Here is an 18385-nt window from a genome sequence, read left to right as displayed (position 1 = left end):
CAGCACCAGGCCCCGAGTTCAAGCGCCAATATTGATGTATGTGCACACGCACGCTCCTGCATGCTCATGCACGCACACACGCACACACACATTCCAAACTTCTCAAGTGTATTCTGTGTCCACAAAGCGAGGTCAGGACAGCACCCCCCACCCCCCGCCCCCGCCGAGCCCCATGGACTCTGCGCTCTGCGGCTCCTCTGACACAGGTCTGCACACTGCAGCCTTGCTTTGCGTCTTCCAGTCTGGAGCTCAGTGTTCTGAGTGGCCGGGGCGCCCCTCCTGCCTCCCCCACAGCTTCTTCATGGCCAGGATCATGTCCTTATTCCTCAGGGTGTAAATGGCGGGATTCAGCATGGGCGTGACCACTGTGTAGAGCACGGAGACCGCCTTGTCCATGGGGAACGTCCGGAAAGGCCTGGCGTAGATGTAGATGCAGGGCACGAAGATGAGCGTCACCACGGCGACGTGCGAGGCGCAGGTGGCCAGGGCCTTGCGGCGGGCCGCCCGCGCCCGGCCGCGCAGCATGAGCAGCAGCGCCGTGTAGGACCCCAGCAGCAGCAGGAAGCACAGCAGCGTGACCAGCCCGTTGTTGGACACCATCAGGAGCTCTAAGACGAAAGTGTCGCTGCAGGCGAGCTTGATGAGCTGGGGCACGTCGCAGTAAAAGTTGTCCAGCCGGTCGGGACCGCAGAAGGGCAGGCGGACAGTGAGCCCCACCTGGACGATGGAATGGACGAAGCCGCCCAGCCAGGAGGCCGCCACCAGGAGCCCGCAGGCGGTCCGGTTCATGAGGAGGGCGTAGCGCAGAGGCTGGGAAATGGCCACGTAGCGGTCATACGCCATGACCGTGAGCAGGAAGATCTTGATGCCGCCGATGAAGTGGAAGAAGAAGAGCTGAGTCAGGCAGGCGCCCAGAGAGATGGTGGGGTTGTGCGCGAGCAGGTCCACCAGCATCCTCGGAGCGGTGACGGTGGAGTAGCAGAAGTCCAGGAAGGAAAGGTTGCCCAGGAGGAAGTACATGGTGGTGTGCAGGCGGGGCTGGGCGGCCACCACCGCCACGATCAGGAGGTTGCCAGCCACCGTCACGAGGTACACGGCTGAGAAGACCAGGAAGAGGAGGAGCCGGAGCTCCCGCCCCCGAGCCAGCCCCAGGAGGACGAACGCCGTCACCCGAGAATCGTTGGCTGGGTTCATCTGCCCGGTGGGTGGCCCCGCCGAGGAACACGGACGGACAGATGGATGGACGGATGGACGGAGGGACGTGTGTGCCAAGAGCGCTGCACACTGCCAGGACGCATCAGGAGCAGCGCCGTCCTCTCTTCAACCCTCCGCTCCCAAGGAGACCTGCTGCTTCCCTCACCACACGAGGCGGCTGGCACCGGCCGGCACCGGCTCTACCGGACTCGGCGCCTGGTGTAAGCAAACACAGAAGACCCTGGTGGATCCCTGCACATCCCTGTGGACGCAGACTTTCCCTGCAGTGCTTGATCATCATCTGCTTTATAAAACAACAAAGCCACAAGCTGCCCTTCATCCTATCCCACTTCTGGGTAGCTCAGAACTTGTGTTCTCCTTGTTGTTTGTTTTAGCTTTAAAATGATGCAAAGTCATGGATACCACAGCAAATTAGAAAACAATGTCCTTATAGTTTGTTTTATTTTGTTTATTTACTTATTTAGTTATGGTCGGTTGTGGGGCCTGAACTCTCTCTGGGCCTGGGCTCTGTCCTCAGCTCTTCAGCTCAAGGCTAGCGCTCTACCACTTGATCCACAGCGCCACTTCTGGCCTTTTCTGTTTACATGGTGCTGAGGAATCAAACCCAGGGCCTCACGCATGCGAGGCGAACACTCTACCACTGAGCCACCTTCCAGCCCTGCCCTTATGTTTTATGATGAGTGAAAAAACTACTGTTTTCTCTAAATTTAGTTAAGGAAACATGTGAAAGAAAGCTGGGCGTGGCTCTGTGGAGGCCATAGCGGGAGGCCCACGACTTAAGGTCAGCTCAGCTGCAGAGCAGTTGAGAGCAGCGTGAACAACACAACAAGACCCTATCTGGAAGGGAAAGACAAAAAGAAGCTGAGTGTGGTCCCAACTATGCCTAGGCCAAAGCAGAGGGATCAGAGTCTGTGTCTGACCTGAGCAAAACCATGAAACCCTATCTATCAAACACTAAAAGTGAAAGAAATTGGGGCGTGGCTCAGTAGGTAGAGCACTTGCTTAATCTGAAATTCAGTAAAGTTGCAGAATACGGAAGCTAGAGATATGATGAAACATACTACTCATTCTCTGAATAAAATAACCTAGACACAGATATATCCTTAAACCATCACCTAATGAGAGATTCAGATCCAAAATATGTTTTTTAAAAATCTCAAATAAATCAATAGCAACAAAATAAACCTGATTAAAAACAAAGAACCTGAAAAAGCATTTCTCAAAAGAAGACAAATTGCCAAACATATTCATATGAAAAAGTGCCCAGCACCACTAATCATTAAAGAATTGCACATCAGAATGGCTGTTGTCCAAAAGACAAAAGATAAAAGTTCATAAGAACGTGGATACAAGAAAATCTTCCTGTAGCCAGAGCTGGATCGTAGGCTGGCTTCGCACTGCAGTGTCTGTAACACTGGAGCAGTCAGCTGAGCTCTGTCACTGTAGTTTTCCTGTATGTAAAATGGAAACGATAGCAGCAAACCTATTTGCTTCACTGAGATACTTTAAATACCAAAAAAGGCAAAATGTGAAAAGTGTGTCTGTGTGTGCACGTGAGCATGTGCCTGCACACACACACACGCACACACACGCATGCGTACGCACATGCACACACACACACACTCAAGTGTCCTTCCAGCTCTAGCCTGGTTTCAGCAATTCACTGTGACAGATTAGACTACGCACAGAGCTTAGTCTTGAACTCATCATGGCTAAAACTTTCCTTGGATTCAATAAAGCTCCAAAGTCATTATGTCTCAATCCTAGAAATGTGTGACTTTCTATTTTCTATTGGCATGAGAGCTTTGTCTTCAACACACATTTCTTTTTTTTTTTTAATTGTGAAAATACTGTACAGAGGGGTTACAATTACATGGGCAAGGTAATGAGTACATTTCTTATCAAGCATGGTTGCCTCCTCCTTTGTTTCTCCTTCCCATCCCATCTCCCACTCCCCCCCACCCCCTCCTTCAACACACATTTCTAAGTGCAATCTGTGCATACGTGTGTGACTTCTTCCAATCAGAGGATCAGTTAGTCTCCAAATATTTGGTATAAAGCAGAGAATACTAACCATCATAAGAATACTAGAGCTGAATATGGAGAGTCACCAGCCTGTGCTAGGTAGTAACACAGACTTTATCTCAAGGAGGAGGAAGAGGTGGGCAAAATGTGGGCACCAGTGCCTACCTTGCTGTTTCAAAACTTAAACAGACATGAGATCAGACACAAGTGCAAAGCTTGGAGCCTGAATGCCAGGTAGTGACACTTTGGCTAAATCTTGAGGTTTCTTGTCAGAATCAGGGCAGACGGGATGGTTTTGAAGGAAAGTGCAGGTTAAGAAACAGCAAGGGGGGCTGGGAAGGTGGCTCAGTGGTAGAGCACTTGCCTTGCATGCCTAAGGCCCTGGGTTCGATTCCTCAGCACCACATAAGCAAAAAGAAAAAAGCCGGAAGTGGCGCTGTGGCTCAAGTGGTAGAGCACTAGCCTTGAGCTGAAGAGCTGAGGGACAGCACCCAGGCCCAGAGTTCAGGCCCTACGACCGGACCCAAAAAAAATAAATAAATAAAGATGCCTGGCTAGAAATAGGTCCAGAGACAGGACAGTGGGAGGAGAGTGGATAAAGGGCGGTCACGCCCCAGCTCCAGCTCCCGAGAAGCAGGCCCTGGGTCAGATAGGGTTTCTGCACTGAGAAGTCAAGAATGAAACCTAGGCTTTAGTGTTTCCTAGCTGTGGCATCTCAGGAGCCGGTTAGTCTCCATCTATAGCGTAGGAGTCGCCCTCAGCCACACGGAGCTTTAAATCTCTCCTCCGAGTGCCCTACTTCAGTGGACGGGCACTTCTATTCCCCGGAGGTGGAAGGGCCATCCACAGCCACTCAGAATGGGAGCTCAGTGGGGTTCAAGGACACACGGGGTCCTCAAGGTCAGTGAGCTCCGGAGGATGCCGGCACACACCGTGTGTAGATGGCTGTGGGCGTGGCTGGCCCCAGGAACGGGGGACTCACCTGCAGCCGTCCTCGCCCAGCAGCGCCATGGCTGTCCTACGGATGTAAATTCTGGTCACATAGTTAAGCCCTGGAGAGGGCTTCGGGACTGGAATCGGTGAGCTTAAGCTCACAGGGTTATTGACAGAGAGGGAGGGAAATGTGGGGTGTGGGCAGGCAAGCGTGGGGCTCTCCTACCCCCCCCCATCCCCAGGGACTCTGCCCGGGCCAGGGCAGTGACCCAAGGAAGCCGTCTCTGGGGAATAAATTAACCACTCTCCCTGGGGACCACACCACCGCCTCCTCCTGCAAAAGATGAATAGTTCTGCTTTAATTATTTGTCTCCCAACTGCTTTTATCCTATCTTTCTTTTGGGCACAATCTTTTTTTTTAACCCACCTACTATACAGATCAAAGGTCTAAGTGCAGAATTTTTTTTAAAAAGAAAAAAGAAAAGTCCAACCAGCCAGCTAGTTCAAAAACACATCAATTTGATTTTTCTTTCTTTTCTTTCCGGTCGTGGGGCCTGAACTTGGGCTTGGGCACTGTCCCTCAGCTCTTCAGCTCAAGGCTAGCACTCTACCACTTGAGCCACAGTGCCACTTCCGGCTTTTTCTGCTTATGTGGTGCCGAGGAATCAAACCCAGGGCCTCATGCATTCAAGGCAAGCACTCTACCACTGAGCCACCTTCCCAGCCCCTGATTTTTCTTTTTTAGTGCTAGGGAATTGAACCCAGGTGGCATGCGTGTTAAGTAGGTGCTTTACCACTGAACTACCTCCCCAACTCATACTAATTTTCTTTTTTTTGGGGGGGTCCGGTCGTGGGGCCTGAACTCTGGGCTGTGGGCTGTCCCTCAGCTCTTCAGCTCAAGGCTAGCGCTCTACCACTTGAGCCACAGCGCCACTTCCGGCTTTTTTCTTTTTTGCTTATGTGGTGCTGAGAATCGAACCCAGGGCCTCAGGCATGCAAGGCAAGCGCTCTACCACTGAGCCACCTTCCCAGCCCCTCTTACTAATTTTCTTCACACCATTATTCTTGTTAAAGATTTTAAAGGTCATCTAAATAGTTGATGGCGTTTTTTGCATAAAACTGAGTGGATTATATGCTGTATAAAATACTCATGCCTAAGATGAGTGCTTGTTATTTAGAGATTTTTGAGGAAAATGTATGCAATTTGGATTTTTTTTTTGTCAGTCATGGGGCCTGAACTCTGGGTCCTGGGTGCTGTCCCTCAGCTCTTCAGCTCAAGGTTAGCTAGCACTCTACCACTTGAGCCACAGCGCCACTTCCGGCTTTTTGCTTATGTGGTGCTGGGGAATCGAACCCAGGGCCTCATGCGTGCAAGGCAAGCGCTCTACCACTGAGCCACCTTCCCCCAATGTGGGTATTTTAACACATTCTTGCCACCGATAACGACCAAGCTGCACATCAGCTTCAACTGCTTTCTGATGTGTTGGCTTTAATAAATACCTTAATTCTGATTGAGGGTGAATATATCTTTTTGCCTGTGGGGCAAATTCCTCATCATTTGTTGGAAGTAAGCAAATTGTTTCTTTTGCTTATGGTTAGCTAGTGTTTTAGTAATTTCCTTAGGGGAGAGAAAGAAGAGAGACAGAGACAGAGGCAAAAGAGAGAAAGAGGTAAAGGAAAGGCAGACCGGGGATGGGGGAGGAAAGGGGAAGAAAGAGAGGAGACAAGTTAATTTTTTAATTTGCTTTTGCACATTATACTCACAACCTGACTTGGAATTGTACAGCTCCTTAAAGATAACAACAAAATGCTATTTTAAAAATACCTTGTCTTTGCAGACTGGCTCTGTTCTGGGGCCTCCAATGCCTCCTTAGCCACATTTCCTTCTTGCTTTGATCCTTGAGATCAACCCCAGCCTGGGGTGGAGGTTTAGAGGGTTCTTGTGTTGTTAGGAAAGCATTTTTTCTTTTAAATCACTTCTCAGCTTTTCTGCCTGGGTTTTTAACACCCTGTGTTTTTGTTATTTTTAAGTAGTTGTACGAGGGAGTTACAATGCCATGTGTCATTTATGAGTACAATGCATTTTGGTCACTGTCGCCCCTTCCGTCACTCTCTCCTGCCTGCCCCACCCCCACCCATCCCCTCCATTCCCAGATCTCAGCCTCCCAGTAGCGAGGATGGCAGGCGTGAACCACGGGCCCCTGGCCTAAGTCCTATCTTTGGATTTCCAGATATCAAATGCACTCCCTGAGACCACACCAGCTTTCCTTCGTGCTGAGTCTTCACTGAAGAATTCTGCTTTAACAGAACACTGCCCTTTAATAAGTCCTTTAACATTACACAGTGTAAAATTGTCTTCCACGTTTATTAGAAACATTTTTGAAGGGGTCTCCTCACACTGTCTCGTATTTCTTACACAGGTTTCCGTAAGAGAAATGTTCTTTAGAAAGTCAATGTGTGTGTGCTTGTCTTTTCCTCGTATGACTATGCCACACACCAAAGTTAGGCTTTACTCCTTTGGGGCCGGGATTCAGGAAACTAAGTGCCAAGGATCAGTGTTGAATCGCAGCAGTGAAATGAAACATTACATTTTGAATACATGCTACCCTCCACGCTTCCGCACGTGTTGCATCGGAGCACACGGATCTCGCGTGTGAGTCTGTTCAGCAACCTGAACACACACATCCCTAAATCGAATATAGTAGCTGGGCTCCATAAAAAATCAGCCGCCCGCCAGCGTGCTCACGGCTGTGCTAACGGATCCTCACACGGAGCCCACCCGTGACGAAGACACCTGGCTCCGCGTAAGTTTCACCAGGGCCTTTTTCACGTCCTTGTTCCTCAGGCTGTAGATGAGGGGGTTGAGCATGGGGATCACCGTGGTGTAGAAGACGGAGGCCACCTTCTCCTGGAGGGCGGAGGTGCTGGACGCAGGCTTGAGGTACATAGACATGAGAGACCCGTAGAAGACAAGCACGGCTGTCAGGTGGGAGCTGCAGGTGCTGAAGGCTTTGGCCCTGCCCTCTTGGGAATGGATGCGCAGGATGCTGGCGAGGATCAAGGCGTAGGATGTGCCGATGGTCAGGCTGGTGGCTCCCATGTTAAACCCACCGATGACAAAGATCAGAAGTTCGTCCACGGCCGTGCTGGAGCAGGAGAGCTTTATCAGGGGGACGATGTCACAGAAATAATGCCTAATGGTGTTTGAGCTGCAGAAAGACAACCTGAGGATACAGCCTCCGTGAATCGCCGCGTCGACGAGGCCCACGGAGAAGACGGCAGCCACCAGCAGAAAGCAGAGGCGGGGGGACATGATGGCGCCGTAGCGCAGGGGGTGGCAGATGGCCGCGTAGCGATCGTAGGCCATGGCCGCCAGCATGTAGCACTCGGAGATGACAAAGAGGCAGAAGAAGAAGAGCTGAGCCATGCATCCCGAATACGAGATCGTCCTGCCCCTGCCTAGAAACCCCGCCAGCATCCCCGGGGTGACGGCGGAGGAGTAGCAGAGGTCGATGAAGGACAGGGCGCCGAGGAAGCAGTACATGGGCGTGTGGAGCTGAGGGCTGCACTTGATAATGGCCATCAAGCCCAGGTTTCCCACCGCGGTGACGGCGTAAACCCCGAAGAACAGGCAGAAGAGGGGCTGCTGGAGCTCGGGCTGCTCCGTGAGTCCCAAAAGGAGAAACTCAGTCACCACGGAGTGATTGTGTACACCCATGCTCCCCCACGAAATCTATGGAGCGGAAAGGAAGAGTCGGGTTAGACGGGTGGACTTCCAGCTTGCCCCCAGTTCCCCAGGACCAGGCATTTCAGCCAGAAAAATATTGTTACTGGAGATTTGAACTCAGGACCTAGGGCTGGCTAGGCAAGCCAGCGCCACCAGTAGTCTATCACCATGCCCATACCCTCCCTCCCCCCCGAGCCCTTGTTGATTTCTTTTTTAGGTAGATTCTCACTTCGCCCAGAGAAGGCTTTGAATGGAGATCCTCCAACCGCCACGTCCGGGGCAGCCGGGTGGCAGATGCCCATCAGACCTCGCTGCTCCGACCCACGGCCCCAGCCACGTGGCAAAGCACAAAATGCCGGCCCCGGCATTTCAACCAGAGTCCTGCACGCTAGTTGGAGGGGTCATTTTCGGTTATTCTCCCCTCAATGTGAAATCGTCTTCCTTCTTGCTTGTTTCCTCCCCTGACCCTCTTTCTCAGGACCAGTCACGCAAAGCCTGACTTGGAAAATGCTCTCAGCAAAAGCCTTCCTGGATCAAGGGTAGGAGTTACACAAGCTTTCTATTCCAGCATTTTGTTAACTATCTGTGAATTCAGAGATTCCACAGGTGTTGTGTATGTCAAATAGCTTGTAACAACACATTGTGTTGTGTTTTAGATAGAAATGTTATAAAAAGCTTGTCTTAAGACATAAAAATGAGCACTAGTAGCCGCTGTGAGGGGCCGGCACCTGTAATATCCTAGCTACTCAGAAGGCTGAGAACTGAGAATCTCCATAGGAAGCCAGCCAAGGCAGACAAATCTGAGAGACTCTTATCTCCTATTAAACAACAAAAAGCTGGAAGTAGAGATGTGGCTCAAATGGTAGCACACCAGCCTTGAATAAAAAAGCTGAACAAGAGCTGAGATCCTAAGTTCAAGCCCCAGTGCATACGTACATACACGCCCATGAGCACCTACACACATACACATGCACACACGTGTGCATATATGCTCACACACGCATAGAGCAGTAATACGCTGTGTCTGTTTAACCAGATACTAAAGAATATGCAACTAGACTAAGGCCAAACTTTGGTTAGTCAAACTTTTCTACTACATTGATTCAGCCTTGATTCAGAGCCAATGCATTTTTAGCCCTTTTAAAGCAGGTTATTTTTAAACACTGCGACAGACTTTTAAAATTACACACACACACACACACACACACAGAAATATCATCATGTAATCCCTTCGGGACAATACATGTTAACAAAAGTAAACAACATAAAATGTTCTATGAGCCTAATTTAAAAATTAAAAACAGATGGAATTAATTTTAATAATATTGTTTTATTTAATTTATATTCAAAATACCACTTCAACATGTACACAATAGAAGAATTATAATGAGGTATTTTGCAATGTTTTGCAGAAGAGGCAGGTCCTGACACGCATGCTGTATTTTATATTGACAGCACAGCTCCAGCTGAACTAGCCACACTCTGAAGACTCACTCGGGCCCAACAGCTAGTGCTATACGCTCAGACAGCAAAAGTTTAGAATGTGAATATATATATACATGAAATCTCAGTTGTCCCAGGGGTACATGGGTGGCAGGAAAGCACTGAACTACATGTAAGTCATGAGATTCTGTCCAGCCCCAGTTAAGTCTTACAGTGTAGCAGTCAACTCATGATAGACGCTGTGAGTTTTGTGTTTCAGTCTGTAAAAAAAAAAAAAAAAGTAAATAATAGTGAGTAATAAACAGTTAAGGCATTGCTGTGCAAAGTAAATGAGAATAAGTGTGAACAGCCCGTAATGGAACACACACCTGTCCAGGGGAGGCACGGCGGCCAGTTCCTTCCGTGCCGGTGACTCAGCGGGGTGCAAATGTGCAGGATTCCTGTGGGCACCGAGGAGTGAAGTTTAGAATCCATTGTAATATTCCTACAAGATAAGCATCATAACTCTGAAACCCACCTTCTTCTCCTAACACATGTAAATATGCCTTGCTTGAAAAGTTTCTGTAGAGCTGCAGGTAACAAGGACCTGGGTCTTTTATTCCTAGAAATAAGAAGACAACCAGTAGTCCCTGAGGGTCTTCGTCTCTTGAGGTCTGACGTAAGACTGCGCTGTAGGCACTGTCCCCAGGCTGGCCGCCACCTGAGACTGCTACCATCGCTTAGGCACACTGCAAGACGCTCCGCGTGAGGCCCTTCAGAACGTCCCTCACACGGGAGCCGACGTGTCCTGGAACCTGCGGAGTGCAGGGGGCAGGGCACAATGCTGCACCGTCTGAGCTCAGCGCCGGGGCTGGTTGCTATAAAGACTCCCTCTATGGAATGGCCCATTTAAAACTGAGACTTAAATAGTGGAGAGAAGTCACTTGAGGAGATCTGAAAGGGACAGTCAAGTGTAGCTAAGGTTACAAGCAGAGGAACTGAGAAATAGAAAATAAAGATTTGCATGAAGAACTTTGGGAATGGCTCCTTGAGAAAAGACTCAATGTTTCTAGTGCCTGGTAACCATGGAAACCAATAGTAGCAAGAATCCCTGAGCCCCAACCCAGACCTGGGGCGAGCTCTCCAGGACATCTTGTAGACCCCGCCATCTTTAGATGAACCATTCCTGGTACCCTGGAAGTAAACATACATACTTTTGTTAAAAAAAAAATCCCCCAATTTTCAGAAGCAAACAGCTGGATTTCAATCTATCCATGGGGAAAATTGTGAGATTATTTCATAGTACCTCATCCTCAGCTACGAAGTACCTACTGGGTTAAAACCAAAATTTCTGGGGTTAGAGCAAAGGCGAATGAAACCCGGCTCTTACTTATGTTGTGTGGGTGTTAAACCTGCTCTCCACCCAATCCGCTCTTTGGGAAGGTGCCTGTGGGACTGCCCACGGACGCCTGGTCTTCGCTGGCGTTTGGAAGCTTGTTGAAATAAGGGACCGTTTCCCCTGTGCTCCGAGGGCCTGGCAGGCCCCATGGCTGACCTCGGGGGGAATGCATGCTTTCTGCCGCACACACGGCCCCGTCGTGTTCTGTTTCGGTCAGGGCGTTGTGTTCTTGTCCATCTGAGAAAGAACCACCTGAAGACACAGCAAGGCAATCCCAAGGCGAGACAGCTGGTTCACGGAAAGAAATCACCTGCGCGGGGCTGGGAAGGTGGCTCAGTGGTAGAGCACTTGCCTTGCATGCTCAAGGCCCTGGGTTCGATTCTTCAGCACCACATAAGCAAAAAGAAAAAAGCCGGAAGTGGCGCTGTGACTCAAGTGGTAGAGCACTAGCCTTGAGCTGAAGAGCTGAGGGACAGCGCCCAGGCCCAGAGTTCAGGCCCCACGACCGGACCCAAAAAAAAAAAAATCACCTGCGCATGATGGGGACGTGGTACAAAAAGAGGAGTGAAATTATCTATGTTTGCAAGACTCTGTCTCAACCAGTGGACGGGGAGCATGCACAGGAAGGCTCAGGTGGAGGATCATAGCCCAGGTTGGCCTGGGCACAAAAGAATACCCTATCTCAAAAAATAGTCAATGTACCAGGAGCCAATGCTCACGCCTGTAATCCTAGCTTCTCAGGAGGCTGAGATCTGAAAATCAAGGTTCAACGCCAGGCCAGGCAGAAAAGTCTGTGAGACTCTTATCTCCAGTGAATCACTCAGAAAAAGCCAGATGCAGTGCTGTGGCTCAAGTGGTAAAGCACTAGCCTTGAGCACAGAGAGGCTCGGGGACAGCATCCAGTTCAGCCCCAGGACTGGCAAAAAAGTAAGTAAAAATAATTCGCAAACAGTCTGTAGGTATGGCTGGAGAGGTAGCGTCTCTGCCTAGCGAGTGTGAAGCCTTGAGTTCAGTCCCCAGTATCACCAAATACAATGGGTAGAACGGCTGTCACCAGAGCCGGGGAAAGTGGGAGGAGAGGACTGGGAAGGCATGCCAAGAGAAGATAGAAGAAGAATTTCTGGGTGCTACTGTAAGGGAGAATGTTCTAATAACAGTAATGTAACGCGCATTTTGCAGTTAGAAGAGAAGGCTGTGGACGATTTGAGCATAAAGGAACGATGTTTGAATCCATTGAATCAATCTGATTTAGCCATTATACAAGGTAACAGGGTCTGGTGAGAGTCTGGGACAAACTGTTCCGCCCCAGGAAATCCCAGTGGTCAGCGGCGGCGCCCTCCCGGCCCAGGCCGGCCTGCTCCGCGGGCCGTGGTCCGGCTCACAGCGGGGCGGGCACCGGCGTGCAGAACAGCGGCTCCCTTCTCCGCACAGTCCCCAGAGCGCGTGGCATTTAGGGAACGCTTCAATGGTCTCAGAAGGGACTGGGTCCCATGATCCACAAGCGAATCTTGCCATCATTAACGCCACAGTATTAGTTCCGACTTCTCCAGAAGCCGGCGGGAGGGTAAACCCTTTAGCGACCTACACAGTGCCCGGGGACTCCACACCACCCAGCCCCACGAAGCCCTCCGGGCTTAGGTGACGTGATCCTGTGTCAGCCTGCCCACTGTGCAGCTCTCCTGAAGACCTTAACAACCTGATGGCCAAGCCTGGATGTAGCAAATGGACAAAGAGACAGAGAATGCACGCACAGGCTTTCCATCCTCCGGAGCTGTTAGGCCCACGCCTGCTACTTATTATCTGTGTGCAGCATTTGGGTCTGGCATCAAATCTCTCTAAGTCAAGGTTTCCTTGTTGATGTTAGAGATAAAAATTACAGTTCTTGGGCTGGGAAGGTGGCTCAGTGGTAGAGCGCTTGCCTAGCACGCATGAAGCCCCGGGCTCGATTCCTCAGTCCCACATACACAGAAAAAGCAGGAAGTGGCACCGTGGCTCAAGTGGTAGAGCGCCAGCCTTGAGCAAAAGCCTCAGCACCAAAGCAGGGAGAGACTTCACATGTATTTGCTGCTGTGAACGGTGTTTACTGGGTGTCACATGAGAAGGGATTGATGGGGACAGGGGACCCCCCTCCCAGGCTCACCCCACTTGCTGATGAGTTCAATCTGTGGGAAAGTAATCTCACTAAAGCAGGAGAATGCGCACGCAGTCCCTGGGCACGGAGACAGTGTGCAGGGGACGCGGTGCAGATGATTTCTATCCGCGCATGCTGGTGGCTGCACGTACTGTGAATGGTTTTTGCAACCATGAGTAACAGGCATGCATGGAGACAAAAAAGTGATATCCAGGAGGAGCTGAACTGCCGTGCAGGCTGCTAAAATGCACAACCGTTAACTCTCTTAGTGCCTGGTGGACATCTTCATTCTTTACAAGTCACAGCGTTAATCGTGTGTCACTGTTCAGATGTCTTGGTATTTTTCAGTAGAGATATTTCTCTGGTCTTTCTCAGTTGCTAACTTGATTTCGTCTTCAACTTGTATCTCAGTCACACTTTTCTACTAAGTTGGCTACACCAACTTTGGATCTTTATTGCCATAACCCATAAAATAAACAAATGAAGCTATATAGCTTTCAAACCAGGACCTTCATCTTAAGGGTCTATGGCACAGAAATAAAAATCATCAATGCATGTCAGGCGCTGGTGGCTCACGCCTGTAATCCAAGCTACTCAGGAGGCTGAGATGTGAGGACCACGCTCAAAGCCAGCCCAGGCAGGAAAGTCCACGAGACTCTTATCTCCAGTTAACCATCAGACAACTGGAAGTGGCGCTGTGGCTCAAGTGGTAGAGCACTATCTTGAGTGAAAGAGCTCAGAGACAGCACCCAGGCCCAGACCAGACGACAAACAAACAAACAAACAAAAATCAATGCAGAAGAATATCATTGATTGAGCTGCAAATGTCCCTGTCCAGTCAGGAGGTCCGAGAGCCGGAGATCAAAGCACAGAGAACAGGTTCCGAGGCAGCTGGCAGAGCTTGTGGTAAGCTGGGATCGACATGGGAGTCCTGGAAGCTTCTCCCACCGTGGCCAGGGTCCTGACTGTGACACATGTGGTTGCTGAGAGTTCAGACACTGGAGTCAGAAGAGAAACCTCCACATATACACGGCACTCAGGGCCAAACGGTGCCCAGTGTCACAGCTTGGCTTTCTTGCCTCTATCCATGAAGATTCTGGAAGATTCTGGGAGATTCTGGGACCCAGCACACCATGGGGCGTGGCTCAGATTCCCTCCAGTGCAGCACCGACTCACCTCCACTTCCGGTCAGTTCGTCTTCCCTTGAACACTGCAGACGTGGTTTCCAGGGCGACCACCCACTCGGGGCCCTCGGACAGATCTCTGCCTGAGTAAGCGTTATCATCGCTTAAAGCCTCTCCTTCGATGAGTGAGTAGAGGCAGGATTTAATCCCAGGATCTCGAGTCCGTTTTCTTAACTATAAAGCCTTGAGATTAAATATCCTATGTGTTTAAAGAAATGGGAAAGATCAAGAAAACACAACGGTGATAAAAGGTGTGGAAGAGGTCGGAGAGGCTGCGTGGCGTGGGGAAGGCAATGAAAGAACCCATTCGGGAATCAGGGAAACGGGCGAGAGAGGCGTTTCGGAGATGGTTGCCTGGGTATTGCTCTGAACCTATTGTGTGTACCTACTGTGTGCTCCGTGTGTACCTACTGTGTGCTCCCTGTGTTCCAGGGACCCTGCTGTGTGCCATGACACCATGGAACCCAAAAAACACCCAACAACTTCTCTGCAAACTATGAAGGCAACTCTGGCAAGAGATGAGCGTCAGTCCTGACAATAACACTCCACAAGCAGGCAGCGCATTGAGTGTATTCTCCAGTCTTCAAGGCCCTTCTTTTTCCCGGTCTGCCTAGAAAGTTCTTTACTGTGAGCACCCATGTTTATTCGGTGTTTCCTTCTGCAGTTCTGGCTCCATGAGTCTTCCTCGTGATGATCTTGGAGTATCTGAGGACCCCACCAACTATCAGCCAACCCCAGTCCAGCCATTCTAACAACGCAAACAGGACCTCTGTAATGGAGCTTGTGTCTTCAAGGCCTCTGCTTCCCTATATCTGGTAACTCTCTCCATCTGTGACCTCTGACCCTTCTCAGCATCTGATTGGTTCTCTCAGGATCCCTGAGCACCTTGGTCCTTCCCCTGCCCAGGCCCCAGGGTCGAAGGTCAAAGCAGTAGGCGATTCCGAGGCGGTTCGTAGCCCTGACGACAGGCCTCTCTCAATAAAGGAGTGGTGTGAGGGGCGCTTCCATTCCATACCCAACTTCAGCTTCCGCCACTACCCATGCTTCCGCAGTCTCTAAAGCCCAGAGTTTCCCCCTCTTCCTGCGAGCAGTCAAACCAAAGAAGAGACATATGAAGTGTTGGTGGTGGCCTCAGCTAGACACCCCCTCTCGCGATGGTCCTAAAGAACAGGAATATCCAGACCATCAACATCCTCTTCTCCTCCTGGGCCTTAACCTTGCTGGTGATCAGCCTCATCATGGAGGAATGGGTTGAGTTGCTTCCCAAAATAAAAAAGAACAAGATTAGCCACAGTCCCTGGATGATGTGTTGCACTGCCATTTGGCCAGGTCAGGACTCTTCTGTGTACAGGGCTGGGTGGAGCGGAGGGCTCCATCTCCCCTGGACCTCCCTCACCCCCAAAACTCCTGGGGCCGCCTCCTCGGGCAGCCATGTGCCCACCTCCACGACCAACGCGGCAATTCAGACTCCTAAGTCTCACCGTTGGCATGCCGGGGAGAATGATGGGAAGCATTTAGTCTTAGTCACTGGACATGGAGAAGCCTTGGCAGGGTGATGAACACAACGAGAATGAGAGAGGAGGGGTGAGGGGGAGTGGCAAGAAGAGAAACAGACGAGATGGAAGAGATTATTGAATAGTACTGAATTCTCAGAAAAGGAGAGGAGACCAGGTTTATAAGGACCCGAAGACCAAGAGCAACCTCTTCTAATTCCCTCATTCCCTCTTCTTCCCACCCTTCTCTCTCGATTATTTCACCAAACGCTCACCCCGTCCCCGTCTTTGCCCAGGGTGGAAGAAATAGCTGTCATTCTCTCAGTACAGCTTCTGCTTTCCAGCAGCCGGCCTGGAGGCGGTCAGGGTGATGCTCATGGTGGTCCTCGGCCTGTCCTTCCACATTAACTTGGTCATGGGTCTGCAGTTCACCGCCATGCTTCCTCAGAACAGATGCATCCACCTCACCATTGCCTTCCTCAGTTTCTTCACAGGTAACTTCCGGGTGCCCCTCGGGGCGGCGTGCGGGCTCTGAGCCCCAGGCTGCGGCCGTCCGGCCGTCCGGCCTTCTCAGCACTCCATTCGGGTGTACACCCAGCTTCTGAGGCGGGTCCGGGCCTCAAGCGAGACGGGCGGTGGGCAAGGCTGGGAAGTCAGGTTTGCTTGGGTGAAAACTTGAGTCCAGAAACCAAAGTTGCTGAGGAGGGATTCTGTCCTTCTGCTCTGGACACCAGGCTTCCTTCTGCTCTATGCCCTGGTGAGATACTACCTGAAGCTGAAGCAGGGCCAGTCCGTGTACTTCTCCAGCTTCAAGCCCACCTGGGTCTTCATCTCGGCCTGCTTCACCGTCATCCTCTTCCTTACCTGCGGTGAGTGTCCCAGGGCGCTTGGAGAGCGCTGAGAACCAAGTTCCCCAGGACAGAGAACAGGATGGAAGGTGGGGTGTGTCCGTGGAAGAAAAGTGGCACGGTGACTTTAAAAAGTGCAGTATTATGCTGCACTGGTGGCTGAGATCCTGGGGGGGAGTCTGGGGGGGAGTCTGGGGGGGGGGAGAGGGGGTTCTGAAGCCAGCTCAGCTCAGACAGGAAGGCTCTGAGACGCCAATCAGCCACCAGAAATACACGGTGCCGTGACTCCAGTGCTAACCTTGAGTGAAAAAGCTGCCCAGGCCCTGGGTCCAACCTGGAAGGACAGTGTCTGTAAGGAGAGAGCCAGAAGTCAGGCCTGGCTGCAGCCTCAGCCTGCCTGCCTCTGACGCCCTTCCCAAGCCAGACGCAGCCTGTCCTCCAAGAATAACCCGCTCACTCAGCCCAGTCTCCTGCACCAAAGCAACAGCCCCCACAACACCTTGGTGGTTGGGGGCGAGGGGCGTGACTTGGGCTGGGTCCTTGGTGGTTGGGGGGAGGGGGCTGGCGCGGCTTGGGTGGGGTCCTTGGTGGTTAGTGGGTGGGGGTGGGGGGCACCGCGGCTCGGGCGGGGTCCTTGGTGGTTGGGGGGGCACGCAGCTCGGGCGGGGTCCTTGCTGGTCGCCAGCGCCATGGTTTCCGTGCGTTTCCCAGGCATCCTCTCCGTCCTCCAGTGCAAGCCGTCCCTCCAAGACTGCAGCTGCCTGCGGCCCCGTGAGTCCAGTGAGGACCTTCCCCTGGACAGGAGCTCCATCGAGGTCATCTCCGCGTACACGGCCGTGCCCCGGAGCATTGTCCGGGTGCACTCCACCAGCACCAACCCCAAGGAGGAGGACGTGCCCCACAGACAGAGCGCCCAGGAGCGCCACGTGTCCTGGGCCGTGTGATCCGGGGTCTGGGGAGTTGATTGCATCTTTCAGCCCATGCCAACAGAAGGGGAACAGCGCTGTGCGTGCGTGTGTGTGTGTGCGTGTGCGTGTGTGTGTGTGCGTGCGTGTGTGTGTGTGTGTGTGCGTGTGTGTGCGTGTGTGTGTGGTGTGTGGTGTGTGTACTGTGCAGATCTCCAAGCCATCCTGTGTTTGGCATTATGTGAATGGCGATGAGTGGTTGGGAGTCTACAAAGGAAGATTTGGGAGATGGCTTATAAAAAAATAAAATCCTGGCTAAACCAATAGTTTCTTCAGCAACACGCTATTAATAAACATTCTGTAAATCGTACTTGCTGTACCGCGAACTCACTCCTTCACAGAGATTTATGATGGTAGAGAATACTTTTTTATTTTATGGTGCAATATTGTGAGCATGTGGAAGTGAACACAAGGCAACCCAGTGGACACTTGTGGACGGTCATAACATCTAAAGCAAACCTACGCACGCACTAACGTGGCCACCCTGAGATGCGCAGGTGTCCCATTGTCTTTCCTCCGTCCCATTGTCTTTCGTCCCATTGTCTTTCCTCCGTCCGTGCCTTCTGGACCCAGCATGCGCCTCTGTTGTTGCTCCAAAGTTGCCTCCTTCGCAGCATGCATCCCCCACACAGCCGCTTCCTCTTGGGGACAGTGGAGTTTATCCTCTTGGCTATCATGACCTTTGACCTCCACCTGGGCCCCTGCAACCCCTGCCCTCCAACATCATCATGAGCAGCCGAACCTGCTCCCGCCTGCGCTGGGTGCTGGGTGGGAGTCTTCCTGTCTGTACTGGTACATTACAGGAAGCTATATAAACAAATAAATTATATAAACACTACAGCAGAGATCACTGTAACCCTCTTTTCTGCAACATCGCCCGTCTTCTACACATGGCCGGTGTGGACACGCGGCCTGCCGAGGGGCTCGCCTGACCCTCTCTGCCCTCCTGGGCCCGGCATTTACCAGGGGCCCTGGGACAGGAGTGGGGCTCCGCAGGTGTTACCTTGTGGTTCTGGTTTAAAACCAGGAAATGCCGCCCACAG

At 51.4% G+C, this 18385-nt stretch overlaps 3 protein-coding genes across 3 annotated transcripts; 1 reads left to right on the top strand and 2 right to left on the bottom strand.

The window, feature by feature from the left end:
• Positions 1-249: 249 nt before the first annotated feature.
• LOC105980636 (olfactory receptor 4D5) lies at positions 250-1194 on the bottom strand. The gene has a single exon (XM_013009519.1). It carries the CDS (start codon positions 1192-1194, stop codon positions 250-252), a length of 945 nt encoding a protein of 314 aa, XP_012864973.1.
• A 5743-nt stretch (positions 1195-6937) lies between these two features.
• On the bottom strand, positions 6938-7891 carry LOC105980635 (olfactory receptor 8D4). The gene has a single exon (XM_013009518.1). The coding sequence runs from the start codon at positions 7889-7891 to the stop codon at positions 6938-6940; it is 954 nt and encodes a 317-aa protein (XP_012864972.1).
• A 1879-nt stretch (positions 7892-9770) lies between these two features.
• Positions 9771-17321, top strand: Tmem225 (transmembrane protein 225). Its single transcript, XM_013009516.1, has 5 exons — positions 9771-9785; positions 15203-15365; positions 15874-16023; positions 16264-16398; positions 17089-17321. Exons 1-5 carry the CDS (start codon positions 9771-9773, stop codon positions 17319-17321), a joined length of 696 nt encoding a protein of 231 aa, XP_012864970.1.
• The last annotated feature ends 1064 nt before the right edge of the window (positions 17322-18385 follow it).

This window comes from Dipodomys ordii, unplaced genomic scaffold (assembly GCF_000151885.1).
Source record: "Dipodomys ordii isolate 6190 unplaced genomic scaffold, Dord_2.0 Scaffold10, whole genome shotgun sequence".
Taxonomy (NCBI): domain Eukaryota; kingdom Metazoa; phylum Chordata; class Mammalia; order Rodentia; family Heteromyidae; genus Dipodomys; species Dipodomys ordii.
This window is presented reverse-complemented; position numbering and strand designations above follow the sequence as displayed.

Bases quoted from the DNA above. Each gene is read 5' to 3' on its own strand.
- LOC105980636 (XM_013009519.1), bottom strand. From the start codon at position 1,194: ATGAACCCAGCCAACGATTCTCGGGTGACGGCGTTCGTCCTCCTGGGG.
- LOC105980635 (XM_013009518.1), bottom strand. From the start codon at position 7,891: ATGGGTGTACACAATCACTCCGTGGTGACTGAGTTTCTCCTTTTGGGA.
- Tmem225 (XM_013009516.1), top strand. The intron at 16,024-16,263 runs GTAACTTCCGGG...TCTGGACACCAG, and splicing joins CTTCCTCAGTTTCTTCACAG to GCTTCCTTCTGCTCTATGCC. The intron at 16,399-17,088 runs GTGAGTGTCCCA...TGCGTTTCCCAG, and splicing joins CATCCTCTTCCTTACCTGCG to GCATCCTCTCCGTCCTCCAG.